The following is a 19557-nucleotide window of genomic DNA, read 5'->3' on the forward strand; positions in this document are numbered from 1 at the left end:
TTGCTGATACTGTGTGGTTTGTGAAATAAGTGACATGTTCTGTGTTGCCAACAACTGACTTCTTCCACAGCAATGAAAAACCCCACACACCTAGTAGTGCAGCCCGAGCAGCTCAAAAGCATCTAGACAACAGAAACCTGCCGTTTTGTGCCCCAAGAGGGAATGTGGGAGCTGGTGCACACACACCCCCAGCCCGCCCCACCATCAACTGCCCCTGGGCAGAGAGAAGTGGAAAACCTTAGTGAGGCACTTACCTCAATGGGCCCTCCAAGTGCCAGGGATCCCTGGCTGGCCTGGCTATGGCCATGGTCCCCAGAGGACACGGTGAGGTGCTTGTTGAGTTAGGCCTGTCTGTAGCCAACAGAGAATGCAGTCACCACACAGTAGGCAGTGCCTGTGATGTCAGGGCTGGCCAAGCAGGTCTAGGCACGACCTCCAAAGACCTGGTCAGGCAGTTGTACAGCAAGGCCCCCACAGGCCTTCTGAGGTTCAGCCTACAGCTTCTGGGACCCTCAAATCCCCACCCTCCAGTTTCTGAACATTTGGACCATGGAATACCTGCATCAGAATAGTAAATCAGAGTGGGAATGATTGAAGATGCAGACTCCTGGGCCTGGGCTCTGGCTTTGAATTCAGGTTTGATGCTGTGCCTGGTAATTTGCATCACTGAGAAGCATGTTCAAATTTGAGAATCACAGATTTGGATAAAAGCCGTTCTCATTCTGAGGAAGAACTCCTTGGCAAGAGTGTGGATCCCAAATTAAAGCTGGCAAGGAGAGCTCCTGAGAAGCTCCTAGCATCAGCCCTGTAGGACCCATATCTGCCAGGTCCCTGGCACATAGCAAGAGTTTGGATTGTTGAGAGTCCAAGCCAAAGGGCAGGGAGCACCCTTCCTTAGGACCCTGCCTCCCCACTTAGCTGTGCGATCTCCAGGAAAAAAAAAGAATGCTTTGGAGTGATCCCAACAGTCCCTAATTCCCCAGGGGAAGACTGGCAGTATGGCATTTACCCTGATAATGGTAATGGGATACACAATGGGCACCATACTCAACTCCTTGTGAGCTTATTTAGTCTGCAACCCAGAAGATATGGGAGCCCAGGCCACAGAACCTAACTACTTGGCTCCTGACCTGCAGCTCTGACAATGGGGGAGTAGGGACTTTTACAAGGCAGCCTGATTCCACACCAGTGCTATGAACAAGCTGGAAGCACTTGGGGTGAAAGCACAGGATCAGTTAAAACTTTCCTCTCCTTATTGGTGTGTGAAACTCCAGACACCAGAAGGTCTGTGGTGACTGTAAGCACTTGGGAGGCCATCACTTGTCAAGATGTTTCATCTCCTGGAAGGTGATTCAACGGGACAACCAGAGCACTGGGCAGCCTGATTCTGCCCCTGCTTCCTGGAGCTCCCTGCCCTCATAGGATTTTTTTTGTAAGACCAAGTGATAGCAGCTATGCCAGGTGAGATCTTCAAGTCACACTCCTCCTGTTCTTTGATGTGAACCAAGGTTTTCAATCCCATATCGGGTACTCTCAAAATATAGCTTCAATCGCCTTTTCTAACCTGGTTGTGACGCTGAAACGGTCAGGGTAGAACTGCTGGAGCTGCAGGTGGGAGGGGCCGGATGGATCCAGCCCAGAGTGCTGGTGGGATGGAGGTGCCAGGGATGTTCCAGGGACTCCTAGCAGAGCTGAGGACCAGCCCAGAAGAGAGGAATATGCTGGTGCTGACTGAAGATAATGTGCAGGGCCTGGGCTCTGAGGCACATCCTGACCCCCTGGGAACCTCAGGGGGAACAGTGACAAGCCTGACATGCAGAAACATGTAGGCTGGGTGTGGCCGGCCTTCTTCACCCAGCCAGGGGAACGGCAAAGAGGTTTCACCTTTTCTCCCAATGCACAGACTGGTTAACAGCTGCTAAGAGGCAAGGCGAAGGCCGTGAAGCTACGTCCAGAGCAAGCACTGAGGCTAGGAAGCAGTGCCTTCTCAGGGCAGCACGCTCACCCGGAACAACCCCAACTGCTGGCTGGGCTCTTCAGAACTGCTTGATCAATTGGTGCTGCCCAGGCTTTGAGTCTCATACCAAAAGATATTTGAACTTTTTTGCCCTTGTATTTATCAGATGTTCTGAGCTTCTAAACTACTGTACACTTTCATGGTTTTTACACTTTAAGACAGAACTTTCCATTTACATCAAAATCACCAATTCTAATTCTGTTTTAGTGAGAATTTGGGGTTAGCGGTGCCATTCTCCCCACCTTCACCTCCAAGTTAAGGATATAGTGAAAAGCACGGCATCTGAAGAAACAAAGGTGAAGACAGTAAGCGAACTCTCCCAGCACCAAGCCCAGGGAAGGCGCCCCCTGCTGACCCCATGATAGAATGCTGAAACCAAACACTGACTTTAGTGCTTCTGATAGAACTGGGAAGAACCAGTCTAAAATCAGGCCAAAGACTCACCCCCAGGGGAATTTAACCAATCAAAAATGCAAATAGATGAATCAGCTCAATGTTACCTGAAGTTCCCAACCCTCCTGGCTCCCAACACTCTGGGAAGAAAGGGAGTGTATTCATGGCAAATAATTCTGGGGCTGAATCAATGCACTGTGAGAGACCAACAAAAGGAAGAATCTATAAAGGGCTTCCATTCTGATCAACCCAACACCATTACTGTACAAAAAACAGTTTTATTAGTTAATTACCCCAGGTGTGCCTCCGGTCATGCTCTAAGTCACACCTGTTTCTCAGATCCGGCATGGGCAAGTTACCAGATTAGCAAATAGGAAAATTGTTCTGCAAAATAGCAACTGTCAGCTTAAGGCATTACTAACATTGCAGAAGGAAGCAAAGTTACTAGGGAAGTTTGGACAGCTCAGGACGATGATTTCCGGGACAGGAAACCGCCTCTGAAAGGGCCAGCCCATGCTGCTGTCTGACATGGGAGAGGACACTTTTGCTCTGGGTGACAGATCACTCCTTTAAACTCACCCACAATGTCACAGACAAAACACTGTCTATTCCTCAAGCTTTCAGACTTAGAAATTAGTTATATAAAAAGCTCTCGGTCCCAGAAGCCCTGGCACATCTGCAGGCCTCCCAGAGCTCACTCGATCCTCCCTGGCTGGAGCAGGGGAGGACAGAGATAGATGGAAGGTTGATCAGGCTCAGTTTTTAAAAATGAATTCACTACTAGAAATACGGAGCAAGGGGCAGAGACCCCTGCTGCAATTACATGCGGAATCAATGTCCTCCCAGAGAGCGGGCTCCTCCGGGCTCCTTCAGTCCACGGAAGTGCTCAGAGCAGGGCAGGCCAGTGTGGCCACAGAGCTGCCGCCTGCCTCACTGCATGCCGAACCACTGCTCCTGGTCAGCCCACTGGGCCGCCTCACTGTCGCTGCCCTCCAGGTCCCCTTCTTCCCCACTCCCTTCCATGTCGTCCACATCCTCCTCCTGAGTGGCATCCGTGGGACTCTCCTCCTTCTCCATCTTCTGCATCCCCTCTAGAGACTTCTGGTCATTGGGGTCCAAACTAGGGGACAACAAAACAAAGGAGAGGCCTGAATCTCTGCCTTGCTTCTTGCTGGCTGATGCGTCATCTCTCTGGCACGGCAGTGAAATGACCACCCAGTCACAGAGAAACTGCTAACGCCTGGCCTCTCCAAACAACTCTGGTTCCACAGGCAGGATCGAGGGAGTCCACCACTAGAAGTGAAAAAAGGCGTCTTGTCCTAATTTTTAGAATTCTCAATTTGAGTTTTTCTCCACGTATTTCTTAAACATTATTAGCCCAGCATTCTGCTAGAGGAAGATACTAGATAACACAAATGAAAAAGCAGCAAACCACCGTTAACAGAAAAATTCAAATGTAATTTCTTAACAGTATCAGATTTTTAAGCTACAAAGTTACAAAAAATACTTATTTTTCTGTGAGTAAAGTTGTTTCATGTTCTTCTGACATAATTAACCATATCAGTATTTCAGTAGTCAATCAAATCATCATGCTTACCATGAAACGGATTTGTCAACTCCTAGGTTAGACCCCAGGACCCAAAGCTACACCCGCCCCTAGGCATTCAAGTTTAGCAGCTGAGTCATTACGCATGTCAAAACCCCCAAAGTTCAGAGGCTCCAGAACATTTATTTACTTGACTTCTAAGCAATTCTTCCTCTTGCCTTTGTGATTACCACCAAGGCCAGCAGGTGTCCAATCTCTAGCAAATCCCACCTCTAATGAGTCTTGTTCCTACTTATATAACTGTAGATTGATTTGTCACCTCTTCTCTGAAAACTTCCATACAGCTCTCACCCACACTCAGGGCTCCCAGCCCTGTGGGCTCCCACCTTTCCTTCTAGAGACTGCTATGAAAGCACTTAACATGTGGCACCGATCAGTCTGCACGCCTGAGACCGAGAGCTCCCGGAATTGCAGCATACCCAGTGGTTACTGAGATGCCAGGCACATGAGTGGTGCTCAACTGCTGAACAAATGGATATGATCAGACTCAATTAAAAGACAGGCCTTCACCAAACTTTATAGACACAGAGACAACCCTCAAAGAAATCACTTCTATGTTAAATAGTAAGAATACCACTATTTATTTAATATTTACTATGTACCAGGCACAGCACTAGGAGCTTTACAAGGAATAATAATTTAATCCTCATTTAATCATGTAATACCTAATAAGGTAGATATAGACAAGGAAATCTGTCAGTAACTTGCCCAAGATAACAGGTGGTGAAGGTAGTATTCAAACTTCAGAGCTTAAGTTCTTAACTACTACAGTAGGTAGAAACATGGGAAAGTACTTACAATACTTTGATTTGAAAAAGCAGAATATAAAATATATAATAACTACATATACCCTATAAAAATATGTTTATGCATGGGCAAGGCCAGGAAGATGATCTACACAAATGAAAACAGATGATATAGTGGTGTGGGCTGGTTAGGAGTGAAAACAGTTCTTTAATGTTGCTAATATGTTATGAAATTATTTTTTTTAGAAGTTATGAACTCACAAATAACTCTTCTACCATTACTATCATTACTCTGTTTTCAACCATGGGCACAAAAGTGTGTGTGTTTCCAGAACAACTGTTACATAGTTCCCTGCCTCCTCTACCCCTCATTGACCTTCCCCCCATGGGAGGCTAAGTGCCTACCTTAGTGCTATACTATATTGGTCCATTGCTTCCTGATACTCATTGACAGCTACAAGGAAATCTCCTAGGATCCGATGTAGGACACAGTCACTCTGATTAGCTAGTGCGTTCCTCAGCAAAGCAATTCCATCTTCATATTTCTGTTCTCTGCCTGAAAAGAAAAAGACCCTCATTTTCCTACTTACACAACATTTTGAAAATATACTCCCATCTCAAATCATATACACAAAACCACAACAATGATCACAATCCAACAATTTGTAAATGTCTTTAAGAGAACAGTGCTGTGGCAGGAAATAAGAACAAGCTCATACGAATTCCTCTATTAGGAAACGTACAGCCTGAGTTCTGATTTTGAAAAATATACTCTTAACCTAAGTTCAAATAAAAGGCTAAAATGCATTTTATTTGCCAAACTAGCCCAAACCCAAGACTTTATCACACACTAGGACAAAAAAAACAAAAAAAAAAACCCAAAGCTAAAAGGAAAAGTCCTAAGCAAATCCAGATGGGTCAAAAGAGTTCAAGCTGGCTAAAACCAGTTATATTCAGCCCAACCTAGTTCAGGACAACCAAAAACAGATCAAAATAAGCTGAACAGGTACCAACCAAGTATAGCTGGTTTGAGCCACTAAAAAGTCAGTCACTGCCAATCCAAACTGGTTTAAGCCAGCTACATTTGGTTGTGCTAAATAAAAACTGAATTCACGTGGACTCAAACCTACTGTTAAAAGCATACATCTGCCTGGTCATCTGTAACCAGCTGGGACCAGAGAATCCAAATGAGATCAGGTTTTATATAATTAACGACAAAAGGGAAATAAGATACACTTACTAAGTAGTTCTGCTTTTTTCACCACAGCCTTAATGTAATCCGGCCTTTGGGTCAGGGCTTTATCTAATAAAGTTTTGGCTTTCTCCTGTGTCACTGGGTCTTCAAGACAAACAGTGGCTAAAAGAGTAAGGGTCTGTGCATTTGCTCCTAGAGTTTTGTAAACGTTGTTAGCCATTACCATTGCTTCACGAATACTGTTGGAAGCTAAATAACATTCAATGAGACCTGAAAAAATAAAACAGAAAGCTCAACCACATTACAATTCCAAGCAATGGTTCCACTCTGACAGTCTTCCAAATTGCAAACCTTCAGAGTTTCAGACAAAGGGCAGGCCAGGGGAAAACGCTAATGATGAGATCAGACTGGAGAGTATGCTGATGGAATAACAAGTGCTCTTCCCCAGAGCACTTGAGGGATGTGGAAAAAGGCTGAATGCACTGCAAAGGCACCTTTAGTTAGCAAAGGAAACAAACAGACATAAGTAAACTGAAGCATAGGGCAGCCCAGCTGAATGTTAGAGGAACAAACATGACCCTAATCATTACCTGAAACAGAGATGACGCGGACAACAAAACCCAAGGTTCCACTGCCCCTTAATGAGCTCTTAATTTTCAGCTGTGTTCAGTCACCTTCAGTCCTAGGCTTACCTGGGAGAGCTTCTACAGTTCCAAGTGAATGCCTAATTCTACAAAACTACTAGTTTGGCATAGTTTTCTACTAATGGACCTAGGGAGCAACCTAAAGAGAAAGGACAACTTTTCATTTGAAACATAAAAGTTATCTCAAAACACATTTGCTAAGAGTTTCCCTAACCTAGATGGAAATAACTTAAGCAGATGGACCAAATACACAAAGACTGGCAGCTCCTGCCTCTTATCATACCCACCACAAGATGCCCTACGGGGACACTTCAAGCAGAGTCAACTCTCAACTCTTCTTGCCAAGAACTTGAGAGCAGAGGAAGTACTTTTTGACGCAAAGCACTCATCAAAACAGAAAAACAGTTTAAACCCCAAACCCACACATCCCTGGCAGATTTCTCTGCATACTCCTCCACCCTAGAACCATTTATAATATTTGTGCACATTCTACCATACACTATGGTTACTTAACCAGAAATTACCTAACTCTTCAGGTCAATGCGTTAGATTCCGAACACAGCTGTTTGCAACTACTTATTGAGTAGTTTTATTTCCCTGCTAAAGCCTCCAATGGATTCAGAAGGAAATGGAAAGAACGTGCTTCACTAATCCAGTGCCTCCGCCAATAAAGGAAGCTCGGCTGGAGGTTGGAAGCAGCACTGGACAACATAATCAGTAAACCTGATTCAAAACTCCAAATGGTAGCTTGAGCGCAGGGAACCCACAAATCTGGCCTGCAGAAGGTCCTCCACCCCCAGTGACTCTGGCCATCCCCTATCCAAACATTGTGGAGTTCGTTATTCAACTGCATTCCTAGGCTCTTGTGAAATAGGCATGCAGCAGAAAGGAACTAGCGTGACAAAAGCAGCTGAGAGGCTGGGGAAGTTAGTTTCAGAATCAAAAATTTTAAACTGGAACCAAAAGCTTAGTTTACTGCGGATGCTTTAAGAATAAATCCACAATAGGCATAGCTCTCTGAATATCTAAGCAGATTTGTTCTTTACCCCAACTTCCAAATTTTCTTTCTCAAATCTAAAACTCCTCTTCCTGTTAAGAGCAAATCACTCCTAGACTCCGGGGTTTATTTTTAAATTCTTATAAAAATATGCTTTTGGAGGAACTGCATCTTGTAAGATCTATTTTAACATCTGTGACTGAGTCACCAAACGTTGCTGAAACTGGCACAACTCCTTTGAACTCCTAGGGTCAGTTCACATGTACTTAAAATAGTGCGTAACAAAACAAAGTTTGACCCTGATCGTGCCCACTCAGGAGGTCACAATGAACAGACTAGTTCCCACAACCAACACTGTCATATGGATATGGAGTTACCCCATGAGTAATATTTCTGGCCCGAGGTAAGACAACTGTTAAAAAAGACACAACCAAGCGATCTAGCATAGTGCCAGCACAGAGATTCACATTAAGGAGTGGGCCATGTTTGAGAAACAATCAGAAATAGGAGGAAAAAACCTACCCCAATTACATCCTCACCAAAAAACAGAAAGAATGGGAAAAAAAATTCTGAAGTTCCTGTGAAAGCCCTAAATGCCTAAAGTAGTGATTCCCAAACTTATCTGCATGTAGGGATTACCTGGGATCTTCAAAAAAAAATAATTCTGGTGCTTATGTCCGAACCACAATATTCTGATTTAGGCTGTACTGAAGTGACCTGGAATCAGGATTTTTAAAAGTACCCCCAGGGAACTCTAACGTACAAAAGGGTTTGGGAACTGCTGGCCTAACAAAACCTTCCATCCCAGTGCTCATGCCACACACTATTCATCTATATTTTTCACCTTACCTTCATAACAATCTAAGCGACAAGGTGCAAGCCGTATAGCCTCCCGAAAGTGGATTATTGCTTCTTGGACTCTGCCCATGTTTCTAAGTGCTGCTCCCTTAAGTAGCAAAGCTTGAACGCTATTACTATTCAGCTGAATGGCCTTGGCTCCTAAATAGAGAGCCCGAGAGTAGCGTTTGCTATAAAAGCTATGACACCTGGAGAAAAAAAACAACAACAACCAATGTTACCGAAGAGAAAATGGTAAAGAAATTTCATCTAAAAACCAAACAGAAGGCCCTCTACATGATCCTTATTACAAACCATTACAGCTTTAACCTAAGATATTGGGGAAGGGAGGGGGACACACACACAAAAAAACCCCACCTATTTTCATTATTTCAATTTTACTTATTTATTTGGGAGGGGGCAGGGAGAAAGGAAGAATATTTTAAGCAGGATCCACACCCATTACGGACCCTGACACAGAGCTTGATCTTGCCACTCTGAGATCATGAGCTAGGCCTAAATCAAGAGTCAGACGCTCAACAAACTCTTGATATGGAAGAAAAAATTATAGAAAAGAATCTGGTATCTGGATATGTTAACAGGTGAGAGATAGAGAATTTGTAAAGCCATGGTAAATAACAAACCAGCAGCTCCTGACCTGTTCACTGATGGCTTCCAGTGCTGAGCATGATGCACAGTCTCAGTTGATACCTAACCCATGAAAATCCTTATTTTCCAAATGAGAAAAGAGATTTGGAGAGGTAACTAATATATCCAAAGTCAAAGGCCTTGATCTGAATCTAAGTCTGATTATCTCAAAATCTATATTCTATTTGGGAGGCACCACAATTTCCAAAAGATGTCCTGAAAACCAGAGAAAAGAGAATGCATAAACATACCCAGAGACTACCCAGGGTTCTGCATGTTGATCAGAAATATTGAAAAGGCGGCAGCCAAGGTTCTCCACATCTTCTAGCCGCCCTTCTCTTGCCAGGAGGTAGCCATATACATCCATTCCTAGAAAGGAAGAAGCTTTTTTAAAAAGCAGCTCCTTTATTAAGGAGCAGCAGCCTTCATTAGAGCCCCCACTAAGGCCCCAGTTCCAGATGGGTCTGAGCCCTTTCCACCATCATGAGCTCCTCCCACCAGCATTCCCAGTTTCCTCCAGAACAATTATTAAAAAGACAAAACACACCCAAAAAGTTTAAAAACCAAAGGAGAAGAGGCCACACCTGGGTGGCTCAGCTGGTTAAGTGTCCAACTCTTGATTCCAGCTCAGGTCATGATCTCACAGCTTGTGAGTTGGAGCCTACCATCAGGCTCTGTGCTGATGGTGCAGAGCCTGCTTGGAATTCTCTCTCCCTGCCCTTCGCACGTTTCCCCCACCCCCGCCCCACCCCTGCTCACTCTCTCAAAATAAACAAACAAGTAAGCAAGCAAGCAAAGGAGTAAAGGAAGTACACCACAATTTGAAAGCCTATTATTTTGGGGTACTGTTCATCCCTACAACCTGTGGCATGATATATAGCTATCCAAACTCATATTCAGAAAAGGCCCAAAAAAGGCATGAAGTAAGTTCTCTTTTCCAAGAGGCCTAGGCATAATCAAGAGTACAAACTTAACATGCCAGGTAGTCTCAGAAAAAGTTAGCCTATTCCAGGAAAAGCATCTAGTTCTTTCTGGAGCCCAGTTGATTTAAGATCACCCCACTCCCTGCTTATTCCCACTCATGTTCTATAAAAAGGGTCCCATGCTTGCTGTCACCCATCTCTTACCACCATCACCCCCATCCCTTATCCCTTCAGACTCCCAGGAAAATGCCTCTTATGTTAAGATCACTACAGCATTCCTGCTGACCCCCAAACTCGGGCCTGAAGTTTCAACTCCAAGCTGCCAACTACTGCCAGACTAGTATTTCTAACACACCATTTTTATCATGGGCATAGGCAGCTCAGAGGAGAGAAATAAGCACTGATCAGGAGGGAGACCAAAGGCAAATGAATTCATCTTTCTGGATCTGTTTCCTCATCTTCCTGCTCTGTTGTTTTCATGGGTTAAGAGTCAACAGAAGTAACTATTTTCACAAGGCCATTATTTTTCTGATGGCCTCTTTTGGGACTTTACAAGCAGACTTCAGCCTATCCGTCAGACATTATTTCCCACTACCCATCACTTGCTGCCAGTCACTGGACACTCATCCTTTGGAAGTCCCTATGGCTCACTCCTTCAACTATAATCTTTCAGATCAATGATTTTTTGTTGTTCATTCCTAATCACTTCCCTTTCTTAATGTCTGTTCATTTACTCCCTTTTGACTATAGTAAGGACACAGTGAAGCTACATTCCCTAAAAGGACAGTATGGTTTTGGGGATGTCATCCAAATTCCCAGTCAGGCACAACATAAATTTATAAATTATAAGGAAGGGATATCACCCCTCCCAAAAGAAAAAGAGCCAAATAATGATCTGTCTGGAGACGACACTTGAAATCAAGCAAAAACAACTGCTCAAAATGAATTACCCAAGTGTTAGAGACATGTGTCAGGACCTTAAAAAAGGTAAAAGGCTGCTGTAATAAGTTCCACAAATTATTTATATGAAAAATGGTATCAGAAGACCATGCCATATTTTCTTTCTTTTCTGATCCTCCCCTCTATAGCCACTTTCACCCTGCCTCAAGAATTACTTACCTTTTAACTAAAGCATTTAAAAAAAGAAAAAAGAAAAAAAGGGGCGCCTGGGTGGCTCAGTCAGTTAAGCGTCCGACTCTGGCTCAGGTCATGATCTCACAGTGATCTCAAGCCCCGCGTCAATCTGGAGCCTGTTTCAGATTCTGTATCTCCCTCTCTCTGACCCTCCCCTGCTCATGCTATCTCTCTTTCAGAAATAAATAAAACATTAAAAAAAAAAAAAAATAATTACTTACCTTTTATTAGATAAGGATCCAACATCTGTGCCTGTTCAAACTTGAGGACAGAGTTTTTATTGTCTCCAGCTCTGAAGTACAGATCTGCTAAGCTTCCCAGAAGGTCCACGTTATCTCGCAATAAGGACTTTTTCTCTAGTGAACTTTAAAATATTAAACATTGACCCTTAACATCTATTATGACTCCTCTTAGTTGCTGAATCTGGGTGACAGGCATAAAATACTATTTTCTTTTGTGTATATATGACATTTTTCATAATAAAAACTTTTAAAACAAACCATATACACTAGATTTTCTCATTCTGAGCTTACGGTTTAAAGAACATTATGTTGGATAAGAAAGCCAATATTCAGAATGAGCAGAAATCTGTCTCACTACCAAGAAAGAACTTTTTGGTTACAGGTTTTCAGAGGACCACATGGTGTTAAATGTAATGTCATTCACAAGTGAGTGCTACTTAGTACTCAACCAAATGATTTCATGTAACACTAGACCCAGTCTCTTGTCCTTAGACTTTACTTACTTAACTAGAAAGAAAAGCTCACTCCTAAAGATACAACCCAAGTCAGATGCTGCAATCTATGCTCCTGGGGTGTCCAAAACGATGTTTGTCCAGATTTAAGCAAGACACACTAAGGCAGTCTGCTTTGCAAAGGTTGCCACTTTTGCCAATACAGAGCTGAACCTGGTCAAAGTTTACATTTAACAAGTCCTCAGAGCAGAGATTCTTACCCTTAAGTACGTTAACAGACTAAGAAAACCTGAGGACAACAGGCTACAACACCAAGCGATAAGCATCCTATTTCTATTTTGCTAATTTACATACATCAGATCTCCATACAAGCAAAGGGCCTCAAGAAAACTGAATTAACTTTGTAGCTCTCACCAGATGGTATTGATTGCTCTCGAGTTGTCACCAGTGTGCACAAAAGCATATGCTTTGATCCACACAGAGAGCCAATCCAAGTTAGGCACAGTCTGGATCACATTCATTGTCATCGATGCCACCTCTGCACCTTTTACAGAAAGGGACAGCAAACCTAATCCAACAGAAAACAGGAGAAGTAAGGTAAGGCATAGCACTCCTCTTCTGCAATGCAAGAAGTAATAGGCTACCCTTTCCATGGACTCCAAGGTACCCTTACCCTATTCTAAGCAAAACACAAATGGCAAAACAGTGATAATTTAATATTTCTTGATATGTGAAAAATACATGACAACAGTAATCTACTGGATCCCTCTCTGGAAGTTAGGCATGGGCAAATTTTAATGTAGTTCTCAAGACTGAGAACTACCATCTCAGAGTAAATACTCCATAGAAATAAGCTGAGAATGGGGCGCCTGGGTGGCTTAGTCGGTTAAGCATCCGACTTTCGCTTAGGTCATGATCTCGCGGTTCGTGGGTTCGGGCCCCGCGTCGGGCTCTGTGCTGACTGCGGGCTCAGAGCCTGGAGCCTATTTCAGAGTCTGTGTCTCCCTCTCTCTCTGACCCTCCTCTGTTCACGCTGTCTCTCTCTCTCTCCTAGAAATAAATAAAAATATTTAAAAAAAAAAAAAAAAGAAAAAGAAATAAGCTGAGAATGATCTGTACCTAGAATGGCATCAAGGGCTAATGGGCACTGCCTCAGCACTTCCTTATAGCTGGTGACTGAAGGGCGCTCCTGACCAGCCTTCTTGTACAGATTTGCCAGCATCATGTTTATCTGTAATAAACAAAAACACGAGACAGTAAGATAAGCGTATATTGCAAAGAAAATATCTCACCACCAATTAAGTCCTGATTTTTTATCAGGACTATTCTACTTTTTATTGGAAAATCTACTAATCTACTTTTTACTGGGAAATCTACCCATAGCTCTGTGGAAATAAACAAAGACCAATCCCATTCTTTAAACCAAAGAGGAAATTACTACCTTTGCTTTTCCTATGTCCTCCCATTTCTATGAGGAAAGTCAAATTCCTCTCACTTACCCAAACAAAAGGTCCAGTAATATCTAGACCAAAGATACTGCCTCTAGAAACGGGAGTAATATTTATTTGAGACATGTTACAGAAATCTAATTACCTTGATTCTTTCTTGATCTTTAGAAGATGAACTACCTTAGAAGTGCTCAAGTTTACATACTTTAAATGCAATTAATATCAAGGCATAAGAAAGAGAGGAATTCTTAACATAGTTTGTTAAGAAATACCAGATGAATTTTCCCCAAAAAGGAAATGACAGACAGAGTTACATACTTGGCTTCTGACAGTTATTCTAGCAGCTAGACTCTAGCCTTTCTAACACTTAAAGCTTGGACCTATAGGTACTATCTGATTCATCAAAGTAATGCTACAGAAGTCAAACTCTAAATGACCTCTAGAGGTGACAGTAACCCAGAGGTTAGCAACATCACTTAAATCCAGTAAATGCATTTTTAGCACAATTCAAACATTTAACTCAGTTCTATTAAAATAACGCTTAAAAACACAACAAGGAAAATTTGAGAAAACCTAAAAGTTCCAAAGAACATAGAAGTTACAGGGAAAAGTAAATGATCTTCTTAATAGTACAGGGAGAAAAAGAGAACATTCCAATTTGAAATTAACAGATCTTAAACACAGCAATTTTTGCTACATCATTAACCTAAGGAAGCAGTCAACATGAAGACACAAAAGAAAAAAAGCCAATCCCCAATCTCTTCGGTTATTTGTAGCCTGGTACGCCAGATATTTACTCAAAAGAGTGGCTCTGAAGATGAAGAACATCTGTTTCAATTATATTAATCCATACTGATGATTCAAACAATGAAATAATGAAATACTAGAAATAAAACTTTATTTGGCCTCAGCTTTTCCATTTTAGGCTATGTTGAAAATGCAAAAGAAAATACTTAAAGGAAAACTCCAGTATTGGTGTCAATACTTGAAAAGAATAAAAGGTTAAATTTAAGATCCTTTCTTGACTGCTTGTTATTAACAAACTATGACCAACAGATCATCTGTCTCAACAAATATGAAAATTCCCTTTAAACTACCTGTCACTTCAAAAGAATGAGTTTTAAGTACTATCTATGAGAAAGTCATTTCTTTTTAAAGCGGATCCTTACTTGAGAACATCACAAAGCCACATACCACCAGTTATAAACGCAAGCAGTCATCATTTTCTAAAAACTGATTGAGAAATTTTATGTTGATAGGTTTACTTTTAAAAGTTGAAGATTTACCAAGTTCTAATAATCTCACACTGGAATTTTCCTTTAAAATGTGAAGAAATGTGTGGTGGTGTTTACCATACATTAACAGACGTTCATTTAGACGTATTTTGACTCACTTCCTTGTCCTTTACACAGACTGAGAAGCCAGTTAACTCCCTAACGGACAAGAAAGAAAAACTGTAAATATTATAGGTTTATGTTTGAGGCATACATCTTTGTTTGTTCCTGGCTACAACAGCTCTACAGAATGAAGGATATGTACTCCTAACAAATGTGGGTTCCTTTAGTCCCTCTTAAAATGATGTTGGATACCACAAAGCTGATCTTATTTGCCATTACTCATTTTCAAAAAATGTCCCCACCCTCAAGTCATTAAGGAGGCAAATATGGTACATTTCCAATAAAATAGGAAACAGGTATCATTCAAAGTTTATAATCAAAATGGTATCTTCCAAAAGAAAGACACTCCTCACAAAGGCAAAAAAAATTATACTTGGAATAAGACTGCATAGGGTATCAGAAAACAGTTTAGCATATAGTATCGAAGCTTATTATGAAACAGATTATTCTAAAACATGCTTCCAAATATTTTTAATAGCAGCCACTACCGTAAAATAAACTGGGGTAATAGCTTAGTTTTAAAAAACTCAGAAAATAGTAAATCCTCACTGAGGAGATATATAAACACGTTATCAAATTTGACTGGTTACTTTTAAAACTCAGCAACACTTAGGAGAAAAAACACCAAATACACCACCGCTTAGATTCCTTTTTTTTTTAAGGGCAGGAGGAAGTACACAGGCATCTTACATATAAAATTCCTTATCATTAAGCACAAGCTGCACAGAACAGTTCTTCAATGAAGTGAGGAAGGCAGGTGACATGAGAATACATGGTAGAATATTAACCACTGATGTGAATTCAATACTAAGAGCAAAGATTCTCATTGTTCCCCTAAACGGGACTTCAAAAAACCCTGTAATCAAAGATGCCCAATATAAACTTCTTACAGAATAGTACTTTAAAAAGTATTCTTTCATATATTAACTTATTGTTCCAAAAGTTAGCAGAGGAAAGTATTATTAATCTCATTTTATAAATGAAAAAAAGTACAAATTGGTAACTTTCCCAAGTTCATACTACACAGTTCACAGCTTGTATGCCTTAAACTCAGACAAGATCTTTTGATTTCAGTTGGTGTTCTACTCATATGTTACCAAATCAAACACAAATATAAATTTCACATACAAATAAATACATAATGATCTTGAAGTCCTGGATCTTGAAACCAAAGGGATTAATAAACTCAGTGATATTATCAAATGGGGACACCTACAGAATGCAAAACATGAGATTCTTTAAAAAGTACTGTTACCACCTGGAACCATTTGCAAATTGCTATATCCAATGGTAAGAAATACCAAAGAATGAGCACTTGGAGCATTCGCCAGCTATCATTTTCATCAACTTGAATTTTCAGGGTTTCATAAGAAAGTAATTCTTCTATCTCTCTAAACCTCATCTACTCCAATTTCAGGGGAACAAAGTGAGTGAAGAGTAAAATGTTCAGATGGACTCCCTAATGCATGGAGAAAACATGGAGGAGATGGGTTGGAAGGACCGGGTAGAAGAATATATAACAAATTGCCAATTCAACTTACTTTGGGAGTTCTTTGTCTTGAAGGGATCCCATCAAGAATAGCAATGGCATCCTTATCTTGTTTTAGCATTGTATAACATTCAGCCATTTTGTATTTCACTTCAATTTCAGATGGAAGACACTAAGAGACAATGAAAAAATTTCTTCAAAATATTACTTCAGCAGTAACATAGTTCTTCAAAATGTTAAACATAGAGTTTCCATATGACCCAGCAATTCTGCCCCTACACACGCAGCCAAGGGAGCTAAAAAACTACATTTGTACAAAACCGGCACACAAATGTTCATATAAACATTACTGACAGACAAAAAGTGGAAATAACCCAGGCGCCTGGGTGGCTCAGTTGGTTAGGTGTCCGACTTTGGCTCAGGTCATGATGTTGCAGTTCGTGGGTTCGAGCCCTGCATCGGGCTCTGTGCTGACAGCTCAGAGCCTAGAGCCTGTTTTGGATTGTGTCTCCCTCTCTCCACCCCTCCCCCACTCACTCTCTGTCTCTCTCAAAAATAAACATTAAAAAAATTTTTTTAAATAATCATTTAAAAAACAAAAAGTGAAAATAACCCAAATGTTCATCAACTAATGAAGAGTTAGATATAGGAGAATTAATAATCACACAATGGAATATTATTCAGCAATAAAAAGGAAAAAAACAAAGAACTGATTCATTCTATAACATGGATCAAATCTGAAAACGTTATGCTCAAGTAAAAGAAGCCAGACACAAAAGGTCACATATTGCATGATTCTATTCATATGAAATGTCCAGAATAGGTAAATCCATAGAGACAGAAAAAGGTTAGTGATTCCCAGAAGCTGATGAGATAAAAGGCACGGAAGTTTTCTAGAGTGATGAAAATGTTCTGGAATCAAAGTGATGTTGGGGTGCCTGGGTGGCTCAGTCGGTTAAGTGTCCGACTTCGGCTCAAGTCATGATCTCATGGTTCGTAAGTTCAAGCCCTGCATCAGGCTCTGTGCTGAATGCTTGCTCAGAGCCTGGAGCCTGCTTCAGATTCTGTGTCTCCTTCTCTCTCTGCCCCTCTCCCGTTCACACTCTGTCTCACTCTCTCAAAAAAAAAAATGTAAAAAATAAATTTTTAAAAAGTGATGATAGTTGCACAATTTTGTGAATATACTAAAACTCACTGAATTGTTCATTCCTGTGACGTAAAATATATCTTAATTTTTGAAAAATTCCTTAAAAATTAACTATAGAGAATAAACTGATGGTTACCAGAGAGGAGGGCTGAGGGGATGGGTTAAAGAGGTGATGGGGATAAAAGAATGTACTAGTTGTGATGAGTACAGAGAGATGTATGGAAGTGTTGAATTACTACAGTGTATATCTGAAACTAATACAACACTGTATGTTAACTAACTGGAATTAAAACAAAAACTTAAGAAAATTAAAATATGAGGTAAAGAAAAATTCCTTAAAAATTAAATGTATTTTTAAAAAAATTTTAAATGTTTTTTAAATTTATTTCTGAGAGAGAGAGAGCGAGCGAGCGAGCCAGCAGGGGAGGGTCAGAGAGACAGGGATACACAGAATTCGAAGCAGATTCCGGGCTCTGAGCTGTCAGCCTGATGCAGGGCTTGAACCCATGAACCATGAGATCATGACCTGAGCCAAAGTTGGATGCTTAACCGACTGAACCACCCAGGCATCCCAAAAATTAAATTTAATTAATATGAATGGTTTAGCATGGTGCTTGACATACTGAATGCTCAAAAAGTTAGCTACTTCTATAAATGACCCTATGTGGCTAACATACGTAATTTCCGTTCAGGGTCAGAAAACAGACAAAATCCTGGGGTGCCTGGTTGGCTCAGTCGCTGGAGTGTGCTTCATTTCAGGACTGAGAGTTTAAGCCCCACATGGAGTCTAGAGATTACTTAAAAAATAAACTAAATAAATAAATAAAAGAAAAAGAAAATACAGTAAACCCTGACAATCAAGCTCCTTAATAACAAAAGTCAAAAGATTTTATATAAAGAGAAAAAAAAACAAGATGAAGATTTAGAGGCTTAAAAAAAAGAGCAACTATATTAATTTGTCTTTTTTCAAAATGTGGAAAAATACAAAGCAGAAAAAACATGACTTATAATTTCATTCCCAGTTCATCTTACTGACATTCCTTTTCAATATAAGTTGCATGTATAATTTAAACTTAAAGACAGGGTCAAATTGCAAAGTAAAAATTCTTCTCTCTCTAAAGCTTTCCACCATTATGGGGTGCCTGGGTGGCTTAGTTGTTAAGCGTCCGACTTTCGCTTAGGTCATGATCTCGCAGTTCGTGGGTTCGAGCCCTGCGTCGGGCTCTGTGCTGACTGCCAGCTCAGAGCCTGGAGCCTGTTTCAGAGTCTGTGACTCCCTCTCTCTCTGACCCTCCCCTGCTCACGCTGTCTCTCTCTCTCTCTCTCTCTCCTAGAAATAAATAAAACATTAAAAAAAAATTTTTTTTTAAATAAAGCTTTCCACCATTAAATTTCTTTCCTCCTATACACAAAATCCTTCATGCATAATACATATATTTTACATACATATACACACACACCATATATAACAGATATATATATATGATACATGTCCTTACTTCCTTATATTAACATTGATTTTTAGCATATATATTAGGCATACACCAGGATACATTTATATATCTATAATCTATCCCCTTTGAACAAAGAGAATTGAACAGATTTCTAAAAATCTTATTTTTCTTACTATTATATGTAGTTATTTCCAAATCAGCAAGTGCACCTCTATCTCATGTTTCATTTCAGTAACAGTTCTGTCATATCCCATCTTATGGCTATACTCTAACTTAACTAGACTCCACTGATGGATACTTTTGCTTCCAGTTTCTTACCATTACAAACAATGCTACAATAAGCAGCCTTAGTTATACACCCTGTAAACCTTCTGTGAGTTTACTATTAGGGTTAATTTCTAGTAATTGGATGTCTCCATCAAATCAGAGGACTGTATGAAATTACAATTTTTCCCTTCATTTATGTAATTATAAGGCAACCAAAACTGGCAGGAATCCTTAGTATTTCCCATAAATTTCCCTAGGTATTCACAATCCTAATAAACGAGTTACATTTTAAAAGTTATACTTTAATTAAAATTATAAAAACAATGAATTTTGAGTTCTGTTTGTATAAAAGGGGAGGAACAATGCAGAACCTTGGTGAACCCATATAATTTATATTTAACTCCATTTTTAGATTCATCCAAAGTGCATTTTGCACTCTTCCATCTAAGTGATTTTTCATCTTTGTTTCTCCAGTCAGCTCTCCTTTAAAATTATTTATTTTTTCCATCCTCTACTTCTAG

At 40.6% G+C, this 19557-nt stretch overlaps 1 protein-coding gene across 1 annotated transcript in view; it reads right to left on the bottom strand.

Moving 5' to 3' along the window:
- Positions 1-2668: 2668 nt before the first annotated feature.
- The window catches only part of ANAPC7 (anaphase promoting complex subunit 7), a 21340-nt gene continuing 4451 nt past the window's right edge, over positions 2669-19557 (bottom strand). Inside the window, exons 3-11 of the mRNA XM_077747930.1 lie at positions 16221-16340; positions 12954-13065; positions 12249-12402; positions 11362-11504; positions 9335-9452; positions 8448-8644; positions 6003-6227; positions 5168-5318; positions 2669-3530 (exon numbers count right to left, since the gene is read on the bottom strand). Coding sequence (XP_077604056.1) covers positions 3341-3530; positions 5168-5318; positions 6003-6227; positions 8448-8644; positions 9335-9452; positions 11362-11504; positions 12249-12402; positions 12954-13065; positions 16221-16340 — 1410 coding nt within the window. The 3' untranslated portion in view covers positions 2669-3340. The remainder of the gene's footprint in view (positions 3531-5167; positions 5319-6002; positions 6228-8447; positions 8645-9334; positions 9453-11361; positions 11505-12248; positions 12403-12953; positions 13066-16220; positions 16341-19557) is intronic.

The sequence above is a fragment of the Crocuta crocuta genome, unplaced genomic scaffold (genome assembly GCF_008692635.1).
Source record: "Crocuta crocuta isolate KB4526 unplaced genomic scaffold, BGI_CrCroc_1.0 scaffold29, whole genome shotgun sequence".
Taxonomy (NCBI): Eukaryota; Metazoa; Chordata; class Mammalia; order Carnivora; family Hyaenidae; genus Crocuta; species Crocuta crocuta.